At 46.7% G+C, this 24,757-nt stretch overlaps 1 protein-coding gene across 2 annotated transcripts; it reads left to right on the top strand.

The window, feature by feature from the left end:
• The first annotated feature begins 405 nt into the window (after window positions 1–405).
• Window positions 406–24,247, top strand: PLA1A (phospholipase A1 member A). 2 transcript variants are annotated; one of them, XM_064143999.1, is made up of 12 exons: window positions 406–426; window positions 765–924; window positions 3,547–3,748; window positions 5,572–5,749; window positions 8,217–8,325; window positions 13,090–13,191; window positions 14,345–14,434; window positions 15,840–16,007; window positions 17,521–17,610; window positions 18,463–18,571; window positions 22,350–22,514; window positions 23,776–24,247. In XM_064143999.1, the coding sequence occupies exons 2-12, from the start codon at window positions 819–821 to the stop codon at window positions 23,858–23,860; spliced, it is 1,404 nt and encodes a 467-aa protein (XP_064000069.1). In that variant the 5' UTR covers window positions 406–426; window positions 765–818; the 3' UTR covers window positions 23,861–24,247. The 2 variants fall into 2 exon arrangements, with proteins under 2 accessions (XP_064000069.1, XP_064000068.1); XM_064143998.1 differs by lacking the exon at window positions 406–426 and having other exon boundaries at window positions 700–924.
• Window positions 24,248–24,757: the final 510 nt, after the last annotated feature.

The following is a 24,757-nucleotide window of genomic DNA, read 5'->3' on the forward strand; positions in this document are numbered from 1 at the left end:
TTTCATGGAGTGGTACATTTAGTAAGAGATTAATCCCCCTGCATTCTAGCCAGTCCTCAGAGATCAGAGGTGCAGCTGGGCTTATCTTTTAATAGGTCTGACAATTAAGATGTCTTGTTATAGGTCCAACACCAGACACACTAACAGCCTAGTTTTGCTGTAGATCTGGTTGCATTTCAGCAGTCAGATGCACGAGCAACACAGATTATTTACACTTGTAACACAGACAGTTTCTTTAAGGCTGCCGGTGATAAGCACTAAGCTGCAGAAATTGCTGTATAGCTTTAAGTAAACACAACTGCAATTACAAGCATGATCACCCAGGGTAAAATGCACACTCAGCATAGCCGAGGCTGCGAATCTTACCAAAAAGTGTCCCTTCTGATACCGGTGAGGAGGACAAAGCCTGTCCGTCCCTCCCTGCAGGTTTGATGTGGAATTCTCTACAAACCGGGCTAACATTTATACGTGGGTGTGTGAAGTGGGGAGGTGGGACTGCAGCCAGATCATTAAGTGGGCTTTTCAGTTGCACAAACGGTCCATTTAGCCTTCAAGTCTTCTGCCGGGAAAAATCCACTTGTGTCAGTAACTGCTGTTATAAGCAGGAGAAAGGGAAGCTAAAGAATCATGCTCGGCCCCAGTCGACATTCTCCTTGATGTCGTAACAACACAGACCACTGAGTCTTCACGCAGCCTCAGTGTTCTAGACCTGGATGCTTACCAGCAGTCAGGAGCTTTCCTATTTTCAATGTTTGTGCTTTCAGCAATCATTAAACAGAGAGAAGCGAAGGGAAAATCCACCACGGCTATTTCCCCCTATGCAATCCTTGTACTTGTACTGGACTAACTGGAAAATGGTTCAGGATCTGAAGAGAAAGCCATTCGTTATTGCTGTCCTCTGGCTGCTCAGCTCAGCACAAGCAGGTAAGAAAAGCATCAATGTCTGGCCAGAGATTGCAGGTTTTGCATAGCAGGATCTGAATTGAATTCTCCCTGAATAAGCTGTTTGTGAAGAGATCCTTGATATAATCTAGTTAAGTGCCAGGAAAAAGTGGAAAACGAGGATGATCTTCTGTCTCAGTGATTTAATTCCACTAATCTGATTTCAAAGAATTATTCGGGTTTACTCTGGAAATATAAGGAAGCAGAAGAGGGACCACTCGACCTCAGGCACTGGCATCTCCTGCTTTCAAAGCTTAGCAAGTGTAATCTGTAGTAGTTAAGGGGAAATAAACATGACTCCACACTTGATTTCTTTAATTGCATTGTCATCAAAATGGCTTCTGTGGTCACCACTGCAATTTCAGCTGCTTCTCAGCAAGCCTATGAGTGCAGTAGACATCATCATTGTTTCCTTTTCACAGCCTACAATCAAATTCTCCTCACCAAAATGTGATGGTTTGGGGGTTACCCCGCCCCCCCACACTTTTGAATTTGCCCCAGCTAACTCAGACGGACCCTGGGAATATAGATGAAGCAATTTATTTACAGCTAGCAGAATTTACAAGCAGCTATTTACAATATATACAGTTATATACAATTATATACAGAAATATACAAAGGATAAACAATATAAAAGCACAACTCCCCTCCCAGAAACCTGAGTCCCCAGGAGGGGCTCTCAAACCACCCCAACACCTCCCCCCGGCCCTCTCAACCTTACCCCAGTTCTCAGGAAGAAAAGAGGTGCAGCCAAGAGGTTAGGGAGCAAGGTTAGTAGGAGCAGGGTTAATGAGATGTGACCAGGTCTAAGGCAAAAGCAAGAGTGAGAAACAAAATGGAGAAAAAGTCTTTCTTCTTCCCAGAGTTCTCAGCGTGACTGTGAGAGAAGTAGACACAATTGTTTTTCATTTCACTGCCCGTTATCTAGTTCTGTTACCAAAACATTCTAGCTTGCTTCAAACTAGCACACAAAACCTTCTAGCTAGCTTCAAACTAGCACATAGGTCAAAAGAGATTGTTTGATCCATTGTTTGGCTTCCTGCTCATTGCAGAGTAAATAAAATTTACCTGGTTAATCCTTCAGTAAATGCAACACTTTACCTTCAACAAGCCTTCAGAACCGCAGCCAGTCCTTTCAAACGGCAAAGGACAAAGAATCCACCTTTTCTGTGGGTCATATAGCTATACATCGAATCATAGAATCAACCAGGTTGGAAGAGACCTCCAAGATCATCCAGTCCAGCCTATCACCCAGCCCTGTCCAGTCAACTAGACCACGGCACTAAGTGCCTCAGCCAGGTTTTTCTTGAGCACCTCCAGGGATGGCAACTCCACCACCTCCCTGGGCAGCCCATTCTGCTAGCCACATACACTGATAAAGTTCCATCCTTGCTTTCTAGCCTAAATTTGCTTAAGTTTCTTACTAGCTAGAGGTTTGAGATTTCTTTTGGGGTTTGTTTTTGGTTGTTTTTTTTTTCTTGACCAAGATGCCTTCCAGTATGTGCCTGCCTTTCCATAAAGCATTTTCATCCAGTAAATGAATCGGGCAGGAAACTATCATTGACACACTTTGTCATCAGCAATGTCTTATCTATTTCTTGATTTCTGATACAGTTGAAAATTGGACTGGTACCTGCTTCTAAATCTACAAGAAGTTGAGCAGAAATATCCCATTTCAGTGGTGATTACTTCCTGACAACCACTTTTTAGATCATAGATCATAGAATCAACCAGGTTGGAAAAGACTTCGAAGTCCAACGTAGCACCCAGCCCTGTCCAGTCAACTACACCATGGCACTAAGTGCCCCAGCCAGGCTTTGCTTCAACACCTACAGGGACGGTGACTCCACCACCTCCCTGGGCAGCCCATTCCAATGCCAATCAATCTCTCTGCCATCAACTTCCTCCTAACATCCAGCCTAGACCTCCCCTGGCACAACTTGAGACTGTGTCACCTTGTTCTGTTGCTGGTTGCCTAGCAGAAGAGACCAACATCCACTTGGCTACAGCCTCCCTTCAGGTAGTCGTAGACAGCAATGAGATCACCCCCGAGCCTAAAATATCTCAGAGCCAGGTCATAAGTATATTTAGTAGCTGGCATATATGGCCACTGAGGAAAAACAAAATCACAACAGAATGGCACTCACATACCAGTAAAATGACTCACACAAGTCAAAGCTACCGTGGCATTCATGGTTATCTCCCCTAGCCAGTGCTAGAATTCCATCAAAGTACAGAAAGAACTTTATCAGACAGAGGAAGTTTCCAAAATAGGCTGATTTAGAATCATAGAATCAACCAGGTTGGAAGAGACCTCCAAGCTCATTCAGTCTGACCTATCACCCAGCCCTGTCCAGTCAGCTACAGCATGGCATTAAGTGCCTCATCCAGGCTTTTCTTGAACACACCAGGGATGGCGACTCTGCCACCTCCCTGGACAGCCCACTGCAATTTGAATTCATGTTCTCTGCTTTTGATTTTTATTAATAGAAATGACAGTGCTGCCTTCATTTTCCTGATGAATTGGAATGAGGGGTTTTTTGGGTCTTTTTTTGTATTGCGCAGTCACCAACTAAATATGCTATTCACTCTCTCTTGTTGCAGGGAATGCAGACAGACCCTCAAGGCATCATTGCACTGACTTCCAGACAGCAAATTTCCTACGAGGCAGTAAACTTAAGGTCCAGTTTCTTCTGTTCACCTCCTCAAGCCCCAGCTGTGGAGAGCTGATTTCAGTTGATGACGACATCAAGAGCTGCAGCTTCAATAGTAGCCTGGAAACCAAGATCATAATCCACGGCTTCAGGTGAAATAAAGAAGACCATTGTGACTAAGCATTTACTGCTAAGTTAAACACTGCTGAAGCAATGTTGGGGCATTCCTAAGCACTGGGTGGGGCTGAAGTGGAAACCTGATTGAGTGAGCATTTTAATGTATGCCCAGCAGAGTGGCTTCTTGATAAAAACTGACTGACAAGAGTCAGAAGTGCTCAGCCCCAAACTGAACCTGCAAATTATCTGAGACACTGTTGCTTGAGCCACAGGAATGGAAAATGCTGCTGACAGCCATGCTTACAACACAGCTTTTAAGTCCTTTAGTTTGTGACCTGTAGTTTACTATTTTGGGAGCCTATAATAAGTTAGGGAATTAGAATCTTTTTTTCTCTTGCTCTCTCATGGTCTTGCTCATTCTCAAATGTTCTCCTTCTTCTTTCCTGTTCTGTTCTTTCCTTCTGTAAACCTTTTGTTATTTTAGAAGCATTTTCTTTAAGATTTTTGTCCCCTTAAATTGTCTTCTTGGAGTACATGTCTTGATCTATCAACAGCCTGCTTTAATCAGCCGTGTAGGAGCCCTGCCAGACACATTATGCTTCTGTTCCTGAAACTGTAGAGATTTGCATTGCTCAGAGTTTTGGGGTTTTGTTTTTCTTTGTTTAAGCTGTCACTATTCTGCAAGCTTATTTTACTGTGCCACTTTTCAGCCATGTGTGACCATGTCACATTGTTTAGTATGATGTGCAAAAGCCTAAATGGAAAGTGCACAGAAGACCAGGATGATACCATAGAAGATGTTGCAGGGTCTTGTTCACAGAATCACAGAATCAGTCAGGGTTGGAAGGGACCACAAGGATCATCTAGTCCCAACCCCCCTGCCATGGGCAGGGACACCCTACCCTAGAGCAGGCTGCCCACAGCCTCATCCAGCCTGGCCTTAAACACCTCCAGGCATGGGGCCTCAACGACCCTTTCCAGGTTCTCACCTCTCTCAAGGTGAAGCAACTGTTGCCCTCATGTGACATTATACACCCCTCACCAGGTGGTATATGGGGAAGTGGATAGAACACAGGCTCCTCAGTTTACCTTGACATTTTTTGTACTTTTTAAAAAAATTACTACAATTACAGGAAAATGCAACAGCAAAAGTTAGGTGATTTGGCCAAGGACTTCCTGCCAATTGCTAGCAGAGCAAGGTCCAGGTCTTCCTGGTCAGCTTACTTCCTCAAGGTGGGTTCTGCAGTGGCTAACTGAGGATACCTACTTGTGGCCTTCCAGGATCTGAAGAGGGCCTAAAAAAAGCTGGGGAGGGACGTTTTAGGCTGTCAGGGAGTGGCAGGACTAGAGGAAATGGAACAAAGCTGGAGGTGGGGAGGTTCAGGCTGGACGTGAGGGGGAAGTTCTTTAGCATGAGGGTGGTGAGGGCCTGGAATGGGTTGCCCAGGGAGGTGGCTGAGGCCCCATCCCTGGAGGTGTTTAAGGCCAGGCTGGATGAGGCTGTGGACAGCCTGCTCTAGGGTAGGGTGTCCCTGCCCATGGCAAGGGGATTGGAACTGGATGATCCTTGTGGTCCCTTCCAACCCTGGCTGATTCTATGATTCTATGAACTGAAGCACCACAGTGAGATCTCAGCCCTACAAATGTCTCATTCAGTGAAATATCTGCTTCTGGAAAGTGTTAGTACACCACCACAAAGAAATGCCAGATATGAGTGTCTGGTACCAGAAAAAAACTTTCAGGATCTGTCTAGCAGTCTCCTCTGAGACATGCAAGGCTCCAGCACCTGTGAACAACATACTGGCATATGCCCTACTTTGAAAGATACCTAACATAGTTGTTTCTCATGCTTCCACAGAGCCTTGGGTACCAAACCTTCCTGGATTGAAGGGCTTGTCAGTGCCATACTACACACAACCCAGGTGAATGTGATCGCGGTAGACTGGGTTTATGGGTCTACAGGAGCCTATCCCTCTGCAGTGGAAAATGTCACACAGCTTGCCCTCTCCATCTCACAATTCATCAGCAAGCTCCTGGTAAGCTACTGTGTGCTTCTAGTGGTGGGGAGTATAGCCAGAGAACACTGTTTATGCAAGTAACCCAGAGAACTGCTCGCAACCTGCTGTCTCCAGGAGCTGAACAAGCAGGCTTTTTATCTAGCATGGTGTAGCACTAAAGAGATTTCTGGTTTCATTTTCTCTCAGCCTAGGCTTGAGCATGCCACACTTTTTCTTCTTTCTCTTGAGTTTTCACTCAAGAGTCCTCTCCAGCCCAGGACAAACCTGAAGGGCGCCTTGGTTTTTCTCCAGTTCATGCTTCACTAGACAGTCATTTTCCTCTGCCTCAAAATGTTGTCCAGAGAGCTTGGGGAGGCAGGGAGGTTGAGGGTATTTTATATTTGCTTTGGGTGTCAGATGTACATTTCCAGTAGCTGGAAGTCCCCATATATGTCTCAGTTTATTTGTGCACAGCACAGCTAAACAGCACACAATGAGAGTGACATCTTTGTGTCAATCAGCCATGGGTAAACTCTCTGTGTGATGCTTGCAATGCAGATCCAAGCTGCACAGCAGGTCAGTTCCTGGATTCCTGCACCACATTGTGCACAGTCGTGATTTTCTATCCAGAAATGTGGCAACAGTGTTAACAGAGCACTACAACAGGCTGCCCAGAGAGGTTGTGGAATCTCCTTCTCTGGAGACTTTCAACACCTGGACATGTTCCTGACCTACTCTAGGTGAACCTGCTCTGTAGGAAGGTTGGACTAGATGACCTTTCAAAGTCTCTTCCAACCCCTAAATATTCTGTGATTCTGTAACCCTTGGAGTTGCTTTGTCATAAGAAGGACGATGAAGCTGGTGAGAGGCCTGGAACACAGCCCTGTGAGAAGAAGCTGAGGGAGCTGGGGGTGTTTAGCCTAGAGAAGAGGAGGCTCAGGGGTGAGCTCATTGCTGTCTACAACTACCTGAAGGGAGGCTGTAGCCAGGTGGGGTTGGTCTATTCTGCCAGGTAAGCAGAAATAGAATCAGGGGACACAGTCTCAAGTTGTGCCGGGGGAGGTCTAGGCTGGATGTTAGGAGGAAGTTGTTGCCAGAGAGAGTGATTGGCATTGGAATGGGCTGCCCAGGGAGGTGGGGGAGTCACCATCCCTGTAGGAGTTCAAAAAAAGCCTGTCTGAGGCACTTGGTGCCATGGTGTAGCTGATTGGCCAGGGCTGGGTGCTAGGTTGGCCTGGATGATCTTGGAGGTCTCTTCCAACCTGGTTGATTCTATAATTCTATGATTCTAAGGATGGGAGTGGGGGCTAGTAGGGAGGGCAAAAGGAGGGTCACTTCTCATTACTCATTACTTCAGACAGTGAACAGATGGCTGAGCTGGATGATGTCCCCACCACTCAGTGTCTTTGCTGAGCTGTAGTACAGATTGTCCCTGCAGCACTACACCACAAAAGACTATATTCTTTTCTCATAAGCCTCAGTACTGTTCTAGGATATAGAATCAAAGAATCAGAATTATTTCAGTTGGAAAAGACCTTTAAGATCATTGAGCCTGACAATTATCCAACACTACTGAATCTAGTGCTAAACTATGGCCCTCAGCATCACATCTCTGAGTCTTTCAGACACCTCCAGGGAAGTTGATTTAACCACTTCCTGGGGATCCTAATCCTGTGCTTGAGAATCCTTTCAGTGAAGAAATTTCTTCTAATATCCAACCTAAATCTCTCCTGGTGCAACTTAAGGCCATTTCCTTTTGTCTTATCACTCGTCACTAAGAAGAAGAGACTGACACCCACCTCACTCCAGCCTCCTTTCATGGAGTTGTAGTGAGTGAGAAGATCCTGCTTCAGCCTCCTCCTAACTAAAAAAAAACCCAACATTTCTCTCACCTGTTTTTCACAAGACCTATTCTTCAGACCCTTCACCAGCTTCATTGTCCTCCTTTAGACTTGCTCTAGCACCTTGCTTCATACATTTCAGGAAGGATTTTTTTTCTTGCCTCTCCTGTTGTCTAGTACTGAGTCATGCAGACAGTCTGAAGGCATCTGAATTCCTGTGGATGTGGTCATCTCCCATCAGGTCTGCGTGGCTGTGTTTTACTTGGCAGTTCAGCTCATGGATGATCTCTGAAAGTAAACACTAATCAGGAGATTGGTACAATGATGGCATGAAAGTTGGGGGGGAAAATATTTCCTCTGCTTTTCTCAGAAGAAGCTTGCTCATGTGGTGAATGTGGGCCACTGAGCTGATAGGGGGAAGTTCAAGGTGAAGGAGAAGCTATAGGTTATATAGTTATGAACAGGATCATCTGGCTGGTTACAGCTGGGTTTGTATCTGGAGACCTAAAGAAAGACTGAAAGAGAAAAAGGGAAACACCCATTACGCCCATATCTGTTCGAGTCTCTCCATGCACCCCAAAAACAATCCCTGCATTAGAGCTGCTATGTGGGCTGGGAGTGGGTATTTCACCCTGCCACACAGACATTGATTTGTATTGCTGCAGGCCCTGGGAATCTCAAGGACATCCATCCACATCATTGGTGTAAGCCTTGGTGCACATGTCGGGGGCCTAGTGGGGCACTTCCACGGTGGTCAGCTGGGACGGATCACAGGTACCAGAAATCTAATTCTCTTCAGGGGGGAGAATGGAAGAGCAAGGAAGAGCAAGTCATCCATAGTCATCTTTTAATTGCATAAAAGCTCATTATATCCAAGTGTTTGTAATTCTTCTTAGCTTCAGAACTGCCTCCCTTCAGGTAGTTGCAGACAGCAATGAGGTCACCCCTGAGCCTCCTCTTCTCCAGCCTAAACACCCCCAGCTCCCTCAACTTCTTCTCATAGGGCTATGTTCCAGGCCCCTCACCAGCTTTGTCGCCTTTCTCTGGACACATTCCAGTTCCTCAACATCTCTCTTGAATTGAGGAGTCCAGAACTGGACACAGTACTCAAGGTGTGGCCTGACCAGTGTTGAGTACAGGGGAAGAATAACCTCCCTTGTCCTACTGGCCACACTGTTTCTGATCCAGGCCAGGATGCCATTGGCTCTCTTGGCCACCTGGGCACACAATCTCCCTGGGCAGCCTATTTCAGAGTCCCCACACACTTGTACTGAAGAATTACTTCCTAAGACCCTACTACTCTCCCTCAGCTAAAACGATTCCTGCTTCTCCTGTTGCTAAGAAGACTAGGAAGGTGTGGGCTCTCTCAGAAAGGAAACAGGTGAAATGGTCATGAGTGACATGGAAAAGGCTGAGGTTCTCAAAGACTTCTTTACCTCAGTCTTCACTGAAAAGGCCTCCAGCCACACTCCTGGAGCCATGGAAGGTAATGGCAGGGGCCAGAAGGAAGAGCTGCCCATCATAAGTGAAGATCAGGTTCATGATCACCTGAAGAACCTGGAAGTGTTCAAGCTCATGTGACCCGATGGGATACACCCACAGGTGCTGAGAGAACTGGCAGATGAGGTTGCTAAACCCCTCTCTATCATATTCCAAGTGTCATGGCAGTCTGGTGAAGTTCCGACTGACTGGAAAAGGGGAAACAGAACTCTCATTTTCAACAAGGGTAGGAAGGAGGAGCCAGGGAACTCCAGACCAGTCTGTCTCACCTCTGTGCTCAGAAAGATCATGGAGCGATCCTCCTGGAGGCACTACCAAAACAGAAGAATCATGAAGAGGTGATTTGCTACAATCAGCATGGCTTCAGCAAGGGCAAATCCTGCCTGACAAACCTGGTGGCCTTCTATGAACAGGTCACAACATTAACAGATGAGGGGCGAGCAACTGATGTCATTTACCCAGCTGGGCCTGAGCAAGGCCTTTGACACTATCCCACACCACATCCTGGTCTCCAAGCTGGTGACACATGGGTTTGATGGGTGGAGCACGAGATGGATAAAGAACTGGCTTGATGGCTACATCCAAAGAGTGACTGTCAATGGCTCCATGGCCAAGTGGAGGCCAGTGACAAGCGGAGTCCCTCAGGGATCAGTCCTGGGACCAGTCTTGTTCAACATCCATGGACAGAGGCACCGAGTGCACCCTCAGCAAGTTTGCTGACAACACCAAGCTATGTGGTGCAGCAGACAGGCTGGAGGCAGGGATGGCATCCAGAGGAACCTGGACAGGCTGGAGAGGTGGGCACAAGCCAACCTCATGAGGTTCAACAAGACAAAGTGCAGTGTCCTGCATCTGGGTCGAGGCCATCCCACGCACAAATCCAGGCTGGGCAGTGAGTGGCTGGAGAGCAGCTCTGAGGAGAGGGACTTGGGGTGCTGCTGGTGGACCAGAAGCTCAACAGGAGCCAGCAGTGTGCACTTGCAGCCCAGACAGGCAAGTAGAGCCTGGGCTGCATCAGAAGTGTGGCCAGCAGGTGGAGGGAGGTGATTCCCCCTTCTACTCCACTCTGATGAGACCCCATCTGGAGTACTGCATCCAGTTCTGGAGCCCCTGTTACAAGAAGGATGTGGAGATGCTGGAGTGTGTCCAGAAAAGGGCCACATCCTGGGATGCTCAGAGGGCTGGAGCAGCTCTGCTGTGAGGACAGACTGAAAGAGTTGGGGCTGCTCAGTCTGGAGGAGAGGAGGCTGTGAGGTGACCTTCTTGTGGCCTTCCAGTATCTGAAGGGGGCCTACAAAAAAGATGGGGAGGGACTTTTGAGACTCTCAGGAAGTGACAGGACTAGGGGGAATGGAACAAAGCTGGAGATTGGTAGGTTCAGGCTGGATGTGAGGAAGTTGTTGAGCATGAGAGTGGTGAGAGCCTGGACTGGGTTGCCCAGAAAGGTGGTTGAGGGCCCATGCCTGGAGGTGTTTATGGCCAGGCTGGCTGAGGCTGTGGGCAGCCTGCTCTAGGGTAGGGTGTCCCTGCCCGTGGCAGGGAGGTTGGAACTAGATGATCCTTGTGGTCTTGTGGTCCCTTCCAACCCTGACTGATTCTATGATTCCAAGAGATGAGAGTCAAGAGGACAGCAAGGTAGGCAGGGACAGTGGCCTCGCTGTCATGGGACACAGTTTGCTTCAGTACTTGCAGATGAAATGAAAAAGCCTGAAGAGATTCAGTTGTGTACAGTACAGCTTCAGTGGACAGTGTTCTTAGCTGCTGAGGATGTGCCTCAATGGAGTGCATGCAGCTTGTGCTTAGCACAGCTAGGCGTAGTGAATAGAGGATCAAAATGTGATTGCCTCAGAGTGGTGCTGGAATCGACTGCTGCTCCTAGTGCTTTTGTCTCCTCAGGAAGACCTTCAAGCTAAATGAATAACACTTGTCAGTATCTCTTAAAGCCTTTAACTAGAACTTAGCCTGTTGAAGCGGGTGGGGAACCTCTCATGTTTTTTGTGTCAAGATTAAAGAAAATGAGAGAAAAAAACCAAACACTAAGTTCTTTTGATCACATATCACATTAGCTTTTCTTGATAGAAAGAATAGGGAAGGATTTATTTTCCTTCTTTACCTCTCTCCTTTCCTTGCACCTCCCTCCCTCCCAGCAAATGCAGACACAACAGATTGTGTATTGTTGATATTGCCTTTTCCATGAAGAATTAATATGACTGAATCCAAGGCAATGGCACACAGAGCAGAGCTCCTACTTAAATAATTTTTTATTGCCTCAAGAGTGAAAATGATCTTGTGATATTTTTTATGACAAAGTGATCAGGATAAACTTCATCTAGACAAAAAAAAAAGTCATTTACCTGTTCTTTGATCTTGCCAAGGATAATTTTCTGCATTCTTTTGGCTTCCCAGAAGTTGCTCTAAGAGAAAATTTTAGACTGAAATGTAGGAGGCTGCTTACAGATTTGACTTTATTTGAGATGAGTGGGCTGAGACACCTCTGTTTCAATACTTAGAATCATAGAATCATAGACTCAACCAGTTTGGAAGAGACCTCCCAGGTCATCCAGTCCAACCTAGCACCCAGCCCTGGCTAATCAACTAGACCATGGCACTAAGTGCCTCAGCCAGGCTTTGCTTCAACACCTCCAGGAACGGTGACTCCACCACCTCCCTGGGCAGCCCATTCCAATGCCAATCACTCTCTCTGCCAACAACTTCCTCCTCACATCCAGCCTAGACCTCCCCTGGCACAGCTTGAGACTGTGTCCCCTTGTTCTGTTGCTGGTTGCTTGGCAGTAGAGACCAACCCCCACCTGGCTACAGCCTCCCTTCAGGTAGTTGTAGACAGCAATGAGGTCACCCCTGAGCCTCCTCTTCTCCAGGCTGCACACCCCCAGCTCCCTCAGCCTCTCCTCATAGGATTTGTGCTCCAGGCCCCTCACCAGCTTTGTTGCCCTTCTCTGGACACGTTCCAGTTCCTCAACATCTCTCTTGAACTGAGGAGCCCAGAACTGGACACAGCACTCAAGGTATGGCCTGACCAGTGTTGAGTACAGGGGAAGAATAACCTCTCTTGTCTCACTGGCCGCACTGTTCCTGATCCAGGCCAGGATGCCATTGGCTCTCCTGGCCATCTGGGCACACTGCTGCCCCATGTTCAGCTACTATCTACCAGTATCCCCAGGTCACTTTTTTCCTGGCTGCTCTCAGCCACTCTGTCCCCAGCCTGTAGTGCTGTTTGGGGTTGTTGTGGCCAAAGTGCAGAACCCTGCACTTGGCCTTGTTCAGTCTCATCCCATTGGCTTCGGCCCACTCATCCAGCCTGTCCAGGTCCCTCTGCAGAGCTCTCCTACCCTCCAACAGATCCACACCTGCTCCTAGCTTGATGTCTTCTGCAAACTTACTGATGCTGGACTCAATCCCCTCATCCAGATCATCAATAAAGATATTGAACAGGACTGGGCCCAGCACTGATCCCTGGGGCACACCACTAGTGACAGCTGCCAATTGGATGTGGCACCATTCACCACCACTCTCTGGGTCCAGCCTTCCAGCCAGTTCTTGACCCATATCAGATTGAATCTGTCCAAGCCACGAGCTGCCAGCTGTGCCAGGAACTTGGAGTTGTTAATGCCCGAGATGCTGAAATCTTAACTGAAGATCTTCAATGATATTTCTCTGTAGTGCTAATGCAGATACCAGTACAGGAGAAGGTGTTATGAATCTGACTCTCTTTCCCCCAAAATCTAAAAGACATGCTACATTTACTCTGCTAGAGCTATTTGAAGCTCAGTCATGGCTTTACATCGTACAACCTGGAGGTAGAGAAGTGATAAAGGGAAGTGGGAACAATGGAGGACAACGTAAGTAAGCTGTGGCAGAAGTTAGTGGGGGACAGAAACTGTTCTGGAGCATAATGAGTGGCCTAAGACTAATTTACTACTTCTGCCTAACAACATTCAAAAAGTTTGGGATAAAATAACTGGTCCAGAAATAAGTGGGGCTGGAGAGCACTTTTTGAGACATTTGATTTTGTTACAGGCCTGGATCCTGCAGGCCCTAAGTACACCAGAGCTAGCCCTGAGGAACGCCTGGATCCTGGAGATGCCCTCTTTGTGGAAGCCCTTCATACCGACGCTGACAGTAAGCTGGCTTCCATCTTCTCCAACCAGTGCTTCTATTCTCCCTGCTATTGCTAATGGGTGTGTAGGTCATTGCACCCTTGATGGCAGCTTGGCATGAGTTCAGGTTCATTCTGGGGATGCCTCTTATTAGACAGGCTTTAATGATGAATTCATTGGCAGATATTTGTATCCCTGAGCATGTGAGAGGGACAGGGGAGATTTAATTGCCTCCTTAACCCTGCTGCAGCAAAGGGAGTTAATGCACAACCAGCTCAGGGTGACTTCTACCACATGAAAGCAATTTACATGTCTGCTCATACTGCAGTATTTCCAGTCTGAACTGAAAAAGGTGCCAGTGGAAAGTGACAGAATAAAACCAACAGCTGATGCAACAACAGAGTACCTTTTCCAAAACACTTAGGGTCTAATTAGGCAGAACTTGTGCTAAAGAAGAATGTGCCTTTGAGTTGAAAGTCACCAAAATTTCTGCCAACAGTACTCTCAACTGTGTCTCATAATCCCTCATTCAGTTTGAGATCCTCTTCAGTCTCCTTTATATAGAACCACAGAGGTGGTGGTGGTTAAGCCACAGTCATTTTGATGGCAGGGCCTGGAGCACTCTATGCCCTGTGCAGCAAAACCTGCACGATGCAGACGTGTAGGAACAGGAAACCTGTTCACCTACAGGTCAAGTGTGTCCTATCAGAACTAAATTTTGATGGCACATCTGTATGAGCTAAAACCCTAGCAACTGTAGCATTTACATCAACAAAGATTTTTGCTAGAAAGGCTGTCTTCAACACCAAAACTGTTCAACCATTTATTTGGGCCTGTCATACACCATGCAGAGCAAAGCCTACAGAAGAACCAAGCATAAGAGTCACAGAACAATTTTGGCTAGGAAAAGATCTTGGAGATCATCAAGTCCAACCATTACCTAGCTCTACAAAGACCGAGGCTAAGCCATGTCCCTTAGCACCACATCTCTGTGTCTTTGAAACACCTCCAGGGACAGGAGTTCAAATCATCTACCTGGGGAGCCTATTCCCATGCTTGAGAACCCTTTCAGTAAAGAAGTTCCTTCTACTATCATATACCTCCTCTGGGTCAACTTGAGGCTATTTTCTCTCATTCCAGCACTTATTATCAAGTGGTATTTCACCTCCTTTCAGATTTTGGGATCCGGATTCCTGTAGGCCACATTGATTATTTCGTTAACGGAGGCAGAGATCAGCCAGGATGCCCCCGATTCATCTCTGCAGGTGAGAACACTCTGTGCCTAAGAAAAGACTTTCATGGCTATTTAGCAGCCTGTGAAAATAATGTTTGGCAGCCAGGTCCCCTGCTACACATCAGAGCAGACATGAGAGTAAAACATCATGTATCTGTAAAGACACATGGCAACAGAGATTCTTAGAATCATAGTATCAACCAGGTTGGAAGAGACCTCAAAGTCCAACCTAGCACCCAGCCCTGTCCAATTAACTAGATTATGGCACTAAGTGCCTCAGCCAGGCTTTGCTTCAACACCTCCAGGGGCAGCGACTCCACCACCTCCCTGGGCAGCCCATTCCAATGCCAATCACTCTCTCTGCCAACAACTTCCTCCTAACATCCAGCCTAGACCTCCCCCAGCACAACTTGAGACTGTGTCCCCTTGTTCTGTTGTTGGTTGCCTGGCAGTAGAGACCAACCCCCACCTGGCTACAGCCTCCCTTCAGGTAGTTGTAGACAGCTATGAGCTCACCCCTGAGCCTCCTCTTCTCCAGGCTAAACACCCCCAGCTCCCTCAGCCTCTCCTCACAGGGCTGTGTTCCAGGCCCCTCACCAGCTTTGTTGCCCTTCTCTGGACATGTTCCAGTATCTCAACATCTCTCTTGAACTGAGGAGCCCAGAACTGGACACAGCACTCAAGGTGTGACCTGACCAGTGTTGAGCACAGGGGAAGAATGACCTCCCTTATTCTACTGGCCACACTGTTCCTGATCCAGGCTAGGATGCCATTGGCTCTCTTGGCCACCTGGGCACACTGCTGCCCCATGTTCAGCTACTATCTACCAGTACCCCCAGGTCCCTCTCTGCCTGGCTGCTCTCAGCCACTCTGTCCCCAGCCTGTAGCGCTGCTTGGGGTTGTTGCAGCCAAAGTGCAGAATCTTGCATTTGGCCTTGTTTAATCTCATCCCTCTGCCCATCTCCTGTCAGATGTACAGCATGCAGCTGAAATTAAAATCACATACAGGTCAAGTATCTCCTATCAAAACTTAATTTTGATGACACTTTTGTATGAGCTAAAACCCTAAAACTGTAGCATTTATTCAACAAATAAAAGATTTTTGCTAGAAAGGCTCTTAGGTACTACTAGCAAAAGCTTATTTTTGTTTTCATGCTGCAAGCTGCATATACACTTAGAGAGACAGCTGGTATGGTTACTGCCTTTTCCCTCTGGAGAATAGGACTTTACCCAGTAAATAGTGTGTCTAGATATTCAGCTATGTTCTGGATGAGCAGCTGCATTGAGGGTCAAGTTTCAGGGGACACTTATGGTACCTCACTTCTTGTAGCTGGGGTCTCGGAGTCAAAGATACCCCTTGCAAAGAGCTTGGGGACTCATCCGTGTGAGGGAAGGGCTTACGGCTGCTGATCTCTGGGTGCATTTTCTTCTTGCAGGATACAAGTATCTGATCTGTGATCACATGAGGGCAGTGCACCTCTATGTCAGTGCCTTGGAACATTCCTGTCCGATCATAGCATTCCCCTGTGCAAGTCATCAAGATTTTCTAAACGGTCATTGTCTGGACTGCGTTGACCCCTTCCTGTTCTCCTGTCCAAGGATAGGTACAGTACTGTGCTAGTTTGAACCTAGCTGGGATACTTTGGTAAGAAGAATTAGATTATAGGCTGTGAAAAGGAAACAATGGTGATGGCTACTTCACTCATAGGTTTGCTGAGAAGTATAAGAACAAGAACATAAATATAGATAACAGAGTCACTCTCTGTCTCTTGGGGCTGCAGGAACTTCTCTCTAACCTGACTTGCTGCCTGACTAATCCATCTGCTTCCTAACCCCCCTGGCCAACCCTTCAACTCACCTTGAGGCATAAGGCAAAGTCTGGCGTAAGGTAGAGGGGTGGGGAGAAGGTGGAAGGGTGGTTGGGAGCCCCTCCTGGGTGCTCTGGTTTCTGGGAGGGCTGTTGTGTTTCTGTATTACTTTTTAACTTGTCCATTTCTGTCTATAGCTGTAGATAGTGTAAATGTCTGCTTGTATATTGTGCTAAGCTGTAAATATAAAGCTTCATTCATTCGATTCCCAGTGCCTGAGTCTAGTTTGGGTGATTTTCTTAAGTGGGGGGGGGGGGGGGGGGGAGGTAACACCCAAACCACCACAAGTACCAGCATGAAACCTTCCTAGAGTAGATGATATCTTCCTGATGGCTGTTCAGTGCAGAGCACAGTATGTGGTTCAGATTTCTCTGTGCAGGATTTGCTTTGGATCTCTTTGAGGTCGGTGAGAAACTGTTTAGTTTTCAGGCTTCTATAAAGATGATTTAAAAGCTGCGCTGTTGACAAAGGCAGAACACAATCATCCTGAACATTTCTGATCTTTAAATATTGAATAGGGCCCACAAAAGACTTGAGTCTCCAGCATCACCTACCTAACAAGTGGAGACTTAGCTTAAAAGATGTCATGTTTAGAGAAGCACCTGGAAATATTAGTCCAAGCCTGAAGTCCATGGTTACACAAAAGATAAACTCCCTGGACTTGGAGAAGGTAATATTTGTCTCATTTAGGCTGTAAGCTGTGACATGAGGATAGGAAGTGTCCTCTGATGCTATTTTCAGTCTGGTACCAGATTAACATAATGAGAGGCCTTTTTTTATATGTGTGTTCTCAGATCAGCCACCTCTTCCCCATCTCACCAAGCCACACTGACAGCATGCAAGTGCCTCAAGTTAGAGGTTGATCTCTAAATCTGGTTTCCTAACATTGTCATTTATACCTGCACTGTTTCCTGGTAACTAAAGACCTGGCAGTCTTTAGTCCTACTTGTTTTGCACAAGGTGCAACTGATGACAGAGTTTGCTAGTAGAGGAATGAAACAAAGCCACCAAGAGGTACTCTGATGATGATTACCTGGGGTAGCTAGAATAGCTTTTCTGAGGGGGCTGTTATCCTGTCAAACATGACAGCACAAAAATATTCTTTCTGTTATTTGCACTGGTGTAAAGAATGGGTTGCGCTAAGACAGCGGACTTGGGCAGAATAAGTGGAGGTGAACTGGAACCCATTACGTTTCCCTTCTGGGTCATTTATGGCCTTCCCTGCATTGGCTTTATTTTTTTCCTGCAGGTCTGCTGAAGCAGGCAGGTATCAACATGAGAAAGCTGCCCAAGGAAGTGAAAGTTTATTTAATGACCAGTCCCACAGCCCCATTCTGTGGTAAGTAGCAATGAGACAAAATGAGGCAGAAGGAAGTTAACCAAATAAGGCATTTTCTCTGGGGCAGCTAGATAGTTACTACCCACCACCCTTGTCAGAATTAGCTGTTGTGGTTCAGACTGTCTGAGACACACAGCTGAAGACCAATAACCCTACACATCTTCCCCATAAAGCCCTTTCCAACAGGCTTATTTGTGTGGGCACAGCTCTGGATTAAGACAGCCACATGTCTTTGGGGCCGAAGTAAAGGGCAGTAGAAATGCCTATCTGTTTACACTGGGCTATGCAGACCTGCTCACTGTGCCTCTCATACCACAGAGACCAGTTCCTTTCCTGTGTCTGGCTAATGTTCTTTCTGCTGGTGGGCCCAGGGAATGGATGTGAGGGCGATCTGGCTGCGACATCTGTCACCCCATTGATCGCCAGGGTTGATTCGGCTGATCTGGCTGGCTAGGCAGGTGTCCCCTTCCTCCCTCACCGCTCCATGTGCGTCCCTTCCGAAGCTGCGCGCTCGGTCGAAGAGGACGACCTTCCCCGGTAGAGACGGTACCGTTCATCGGTTAAGGGTATACGGTAGCTGCGCTCCCCTGCTAGAACCTCCAAACAAGCTCAAGGTCCATTTGTAGGAGAACATAGGGTAGTCAAGCTTCCAAGGCTGCAGACACATCCAAGTGAGGCACTGCATGGGGCAGTCTGCCATTGTTTATATATTAAGGGTTGGACTTGATGATCTGTGAGGTCTCTTCCAACCCTGATGGTACTGTGATACTGTGAATGAGTGCTAGAGGCATTTTTTTAAGGAGTAAGTCCAACTGAAAGCACCTCCCCTCACTCCCCACATATTTTGCTCAGTCCATCACAGCCTTGTTGAGTTCCACTTGCAGAAGAAAAGAAACAAAGTCACCAGCATTGAGATCACTTTCTACAGTAACAGCACCCAGGACATGGCGAAGATCACCATGTGAGTGACAGTGCATGCTTCTGGCTTGTTTTATCCCAGCTTTGTGTGTAAGGATGTTTATATGAATCCAAGAATGGCAAAACAATAGTTTATCTACCTGAGTGCAATCCCTGTGGGATGAACAACTTTGCCTCTTGAGTGCCTCTGCCCTAAATGCTCTCCACAATCAGACATGTTACTATTCTCTGGTAACCCTGGCTAGGTCCGCCTCTTCTCTGAGCATGCAAAGTAGTAGGTTACTGTGGAGGCCCCAAATTGACATGCTTCTTGTATTGCTAGGATAGTTCCTTTTCTACATCATACCCTTGCTTAGTGCCAATTCGAACTGCAGTCACTGTCAGCTCTACTCTGCCTGACAGACATGGCTACAGCAAGACCCCATCCAATAGAGATTCCAAACTAATGGACTTGGTGGCTTAGACATCTCTCTTGAGGCCCACCAGGACTGCAGTTGCAAAGAGGAGACAAGTGCATCTCTCCACAGTCAGAAAGAGATGTGTTCAGTAACTTGTTGCCTCTGTGTTATTGCAGCAGAGCACCCAGGCTCCTTTTTAGGGAGAAGTCCAGAGGGCAGGGAAACAAGACTACATGTGTAGACAGACAGTTTTCTCTTGAAAGCATTCCCCTCCTCCAGAAGGTATCTGAATTAAAGGACCAGACCCAAACTCCTGTTCCACAGCCCTTACCACAAGGGATCTCCCCAGCACACAGAAGTTTCCTAGGAGAACTCACTTCCTCTTACACTTTCCTGCCCACTGCTGTGGGCTGGGAACCACAACGCAGACGTGCAGCTAGCACATGCTGCTGGCTGCCTCAGGAAGCAGGAGAGTCTGCTAAACAGCCCAAGCCAGCTCTCCTAGGATCATATGGCTCCTGTGCTGGCTCACACACAGTCCTTACTACTAAGCCAAAAAATTGTGACATGAAGCTCCCTGTGTTGCTGCTTCAGATTGCTGTCCAGGCACTGCACTTTGATTTTTTTCACTCCAGCCTAGTGGAGCTCACTCTGTTCAACCCCTCAGCAGCTTGGAATTCAAGTCTGCCTTTTCCAAAGACGTAGGAGGAAGGAAATAGTGACTCCTAGGTCAAGTCAGAGCCCTTGATCTGCTTAGAAAGGTATGCAGACGCTTCCTTTTGCGGTTGTCAGACACAGGGTTTGATAGGTGTCCTGTGGGAGGCATGTGAGCACTGGAGAGAAAGGCTGCCTGGGGAAGTGAGACAAGCAGGCAATCCCCAGGCTTTGCTGTACCCTTGTTTTAATGAGACAGTAGAGTTATGGCAGGGTAACCTATCCAGAGATACCCTTGCCCCGGGAGAACAGCAGCTGTGTTTTATTTCAGTGCCTTCCTAAGAAGCACAAGGTTAAGCTGAAAAGTTTGCTTACAGCAATAAACCTACAGAGTTGAGAGCATAAACCTTTCAATACACACTGTAGCAAACAAGCTTCCACACTCTAGGCTAAGCTCAGCCCTCCAGTGCAGTCAAGCTCAGAATGTTGAATGGGCATCTAATCTAAACCTCCCCTGGTGCAACTTGAGGCCATTTCCTCTCATCGTATCACTTGTTAATAGGCAGAAAAGACAGACCTCCACCTGGCTCCAAGCTCCTTTCAAGGAGTTGTATAGAGATCTCCTCTCAGCCTCCTTCTCTCCAGACTGAACAACCCCAGTTCCCTCAGCCACTCCTCACAAAACCTCTTCTCCAGACCCTTCACCAGATTTGTTGCCCTTCTCCGGACACCTCAATGTCTTGTAATGATGCCCAAACTTGAACCCAATACTGAAAGTGTAGCCTCACCCGTGCTGAGTCCAGGGGCACAACCACTTCCCTAGTCCTGCTGGCCACACTATTTTTGATGCAGACTCGGATACTGTTTGCCTTTTGGGCTACCTGGACATGCACTGGCTTACATCCAGTTGGCTGTTGATCAACATATGCACCCACTCACCTCCCCAAAATTCTGGTTAACAGAACTGTAGATGCTTCCTGACCCTTTTGTTACCTGTTTCCTTTCCCTATCATCACATTTCCCATCAGGCAGTCACCCAGGTGCTTCTGGGATTGCACTGATTCAGCAACACCTGCATTCTTTATGAGCACAAGGAAATCAATGATCTGCTGGGTTTTAGAGATGCCAAGTAGATCAAGCATAAAAAGGTCCATTAGATGGTCTCCACAGAAGGGAGTTGGTGCCCCATCAATGTTAAATTGCTGGGCAGCACTCTGCCATAGCATACAACCAACTGGGCTCTGAGCATTGCCTGTTTACCAGACTTCTGCCATCTCCTCAGATCATGTTACCTGGGAGCATCAAGACATACAAACACCCCTCTCTCTGAGCATCCCACCTTCAACATGGTCAAAAGCAAGTACCTAGAGGAGAGTATAAAAAAAGGCATTGTAAGAATGTGGGGCTATGTCCCCAGATTGTTTCCCTGTGTCTGACTATTTACATTTTGGGGAGTTAGAACCTTAGAATCATAGAGTCAACCAGGTTGGAAGAGACCTCCAAGTTGATATCTTTGTCTTTATTAGTTTTTGTTTTCCAAGAACTTGCCCAGTCCCCTATCAGGACTTGTACAGTCATGTAAACTTTCTAGCATCCACATCAAGGACCTTAACAGCTTAAAAGGAATAAAACTTAGTGCTGTGTGCAATCTTTTTCAACCTGCCATTTCTTAGCTTGCTTTGATGACCTCCTAGATCATGTACTGGAAGAAATGGTGAACCCTATTCATGCCACTCATGATTTCATAGATATTGACCTATCTACTACTTCTCTGGGCAGTGTTTCAATCTATATACAACAGCAAAAAAAGCTGTTGTAACTGTATGATGGAAGGAAGAATATTTAATATTCCTAACTGGAGAGTCTTGAGAAGACTGAGAGGGGACCTGATCAATGTCTACAAATATCTGAGGAGTGGGTGTCAAGTGGATGGGGCCAAACTCTTTTTGGTGGTGCACAGTAGTAAGGCAAGGAACCATGGACACAAACTCGAACATAGAAGGTTTCACCTCAACATGAGGAGAAACTTCTTTACAATGAGGGTGACAGAGCACTGGAACAGGTTGCACAGGGACATGGAGTTGTTTAGTCTGGAGGAGTCTGAAGGGAGACTTCATTGCTCTCTACAACTACCTGAAGGTAGGCTGGAGCGAGGAGGGGAAGCCGCATTTCCTTGGTGGCAAGTGACAGGACTACAGAAAATGGTTTCAAGCTGCAGCAGGGCAGGTTCAGGCTGGATGTTAGGAAATACTTCCTCATAGAGAGGTCTATCAAACTTTGGAATGGTTTGCCCAGGGCAGTAGTGGAGTCACCCTCCCTAGAGGTGTTTAAGCAGTGTGGGCCTGGCCCTTAGGGACATGGTTTAGTGTTGACCTTTCAGTGCTGGGTTGAAAGTTGAACGGGAGACTTTCAAAACCCACCTGAATGCATTCCTGTGGGGACTGCCTTGGGGGATCCTGCTTTTGGAGGGTGTTGAACTCAATATCTAGAGGTCCCATCCAAGTTCTAACATTCTGTGATTTTGAGAGATAAATCATGGAAGGACTGGATGATCTCGGAGGTCTCTTACAACCTGGTTGATTCTATGAAAGACAGCTAGTCAGACTTCAATGCAATGCCCTACTTTGACAGATGAGTCTTCTCACTCCATTATGGGAAGACTTCAAATTGATACCTCAAGTACCTCCAGTATTTCAGCACACTTGCATACAGCCTGCATGCGCAGGCTGATTGAACGTTCTCCCTCATATCTGTCACCCTGCCTTGCAGACCTAAGCAGCAGGAGATGGGTAAACGGTTGCTGGCCCACAGAGTTCCCTTCTGCCAGATAACCAGCGTGACTCTGAAGTACCTCCCCAAGAATCACCTTTGGAGAAAGGATGAGACATTCATTGTTGGCAAGTTCTGTGCAGCCCCCCTGCCTCTCGATAGCAAGTAAGTCACAGAAGTATCTTATAGGGGTCCATTGAGTCAGTGGAAGCAGTGCATTCTCTCTTGTGTTTAGACAAAGATGTAAAGAGGGTTCTCTCATCACCTGTAAATTATTTTCTATCTATGAGGGAGAATCTACCAAGGTAGTTTTCTACAATTGTTCCCTCAGGATAGAAGCTTTGTGCCACAGAGGGAGGAATGCCTGCCACCCACATCACCTTGAAGATGTTTAAGTCACAAACCACGGCAAAAGCTTATACCAACTAGAATCTCTTCCTTCTGTCCTTGCTTGCTGTCTCCATCTTCCCCCCCTTTACAATAGGTCCCCATCTGAAACATGATGGACAAACATTTTTCAGGATAAGAAAACAGAAAACTAGTAATGCATTTCTGCTTCCTACAGTGCACTGATTTAAAAAGTACTACGGCTAAAGACAACCATTTGGGCATTTCATAGGCCAAACACCATAGCCTATAATTACTTCAGCCATAATTACTTTACCTAGAGTAGAAACAGTCAAGTTCTTCTCATCCTGAGAGAGATAACAGTCTTCTCCATAATGCAATATTCCTGTGAGGAGTTTTGCACATCCAAAGTTCTTGCAGGCAGGGAAAAGTAGCTGGAGATAAATACTGACACATTAAACTCTGTCCACATTGCTTCTGAGTTGGCTCTTATGATGGTTCCAGGCTGAAGCAACCTAGTGGGTATTCCAAAGCAGGGAAAACCAGAAGGCCAACTAGACTCATGTTCAGATGGGCAGTAAGGGAGACTCAAGCACAAGAAAGTAAAAACATATCCAGTAAGCCCTGATATGGAAAAAAAAAGAGGCATTCTTATGGTAGGTACTCTTGATCCTAAGCATAACATTCCAAAGTTGGGATGGATGTGCAGATATATGTTTTTTTATCAGTTATGAATGGGGCAGCAGGGCACAGTGCTAACCTGAACACCTGGAAGCACTGGAGTTGGCTGTGATGGAGGTAGAAAGCTGTAGGGTTGCAGAGGTGAACTATTCTCTTACTACTGAAATGGGAGCACTCAGAGCAACAAAGGAGCTGCTAGGAGAAGGCAGTGGAAAGGTAAAGGACACAACCCCATATGCACCCTCCAACCAATACCTCCCAGTAAGGGCAGAGCACTGTGTTCACCATGCCTTGGTCAAGGCAACACAAGGTCCATCAGCAGCTTGCTTGCCTCTGGGTTGGGATATCAATCACCACCTGCTAATGCCCAGCCTGACTCCCTGTGCTCTTCCTACAGTCGGACAATGTCATGCCTGCCTTGGAACCTCACCCTCCCCAGCAACACAGACATCTCCTATGAGCTACCCACTCCTTGTGCCTAGCACTGCCTTCAGAGCATACAGGCATACCCAAAACTGGAAAGAAGCCCACCAGTACCTATTGCTGTTCTCTGCTCATAGATGATACTTTCACCATAAAGCCAGGTGGGTTATTTACTCCTTGCATTACAGACACGATGTCAAGGAAAACAAATGTGTAGCATATTGGTGAGTACAAGGTTGACTGTTTACAGCAAGGCCTCTAAGTTAGAAGACTGGATTGGGAATTTTATCTCAAAGATTCTGTACTCAGCTCTGAACATGAGTCATATAACCTCCAGATTTGGATTTGTATTAAAGGAGGGGGTAATATCTCTTCTTACAACAGGAATAGTGGGATGATTCATTTCTGGTTTATATTAAAGTGTCCTGAGATCTTCACATTAAAGGTGAGATGTATTATTTTTCCTCAGCAAGAGGAACTTTTTTGCTTCTATGAATCTGTGAAATGTTATGGTTTGAGTTTGGTGCAGGAAGGAGTCATTCTTAGCCAACATTCCAAAGGGAAACTCACTAGTTGCATCTATAGGATGCTTTAGGAATGAGACCCTATTTTATTTATGTTAGCACTTCTGCTAAGTAATCAGAATGGATCTTCTTCCCTGACTGGCCTGGAGAAGCTCTTCTGGCTCTTGGCTTGTTCTCTTTGAAGCTCACAAAGGGAAACAGACACCAGAAGCATGGCAGTTTGTCTTGCTTTCAGTTTTGCACTGCTTTGATCACCTACCTAGAATAGAAGGTAACAGGAAGATGATGGAAGGTTGTAGCTACAGGGCTACCTAGCACAAATTAGTCCCAGGAACTCAGCATAGCCTTTCAGACCTGGAAAAGTAGCCAAGGTCTGGAAAGAACTGATGAAAGATTACAGTATGAGATGCATATCCATAGATACAGCCCTCA

Source organism: Pogoniulus pusillus, chromosome 5 (genome assembly GCF_015220805.1).
Source record: "Pogoniulus pusillus isolate bPogPus1 chromosome 5, bPogPus1.pri, whole genome shotgun sequence".
Classification (NCBI taxonomy): domain Eukaryota; kingdom Metazoa; phylum Chordata; class Aves; order Piciformes; family Lybiidae; genus Pogoniulus; species Pogoniulus pusillus.

What these genes read in the sequence shown, in the direction of transcription:
- PLA1A (XM_064143998.1), top strand. Translation starts at nt 714, where the DNA reads ATGCTTACCAGCAGTCAGGAGCTTTCCTATTTTCAATGTTTGTGCTTT. An exon ending in CCCCCGATTCATCTCTGCAG is followed by an intron (nt 14,435 to 15,839) that starts GTGAGAACACTC and finishes TTCTTCTTGCAG; the next exon opens with GATACAAGTATCTGATCTGT. An exon ending in GACATGGCGAAGATCACCAT is followed by an intron (nt 18,572 to 22,349) that starts GTGAGTGACAGT and finishes CCTGCCTTGCAG; the next exon opens with ACCTAAGCAGCAGGAGATGG.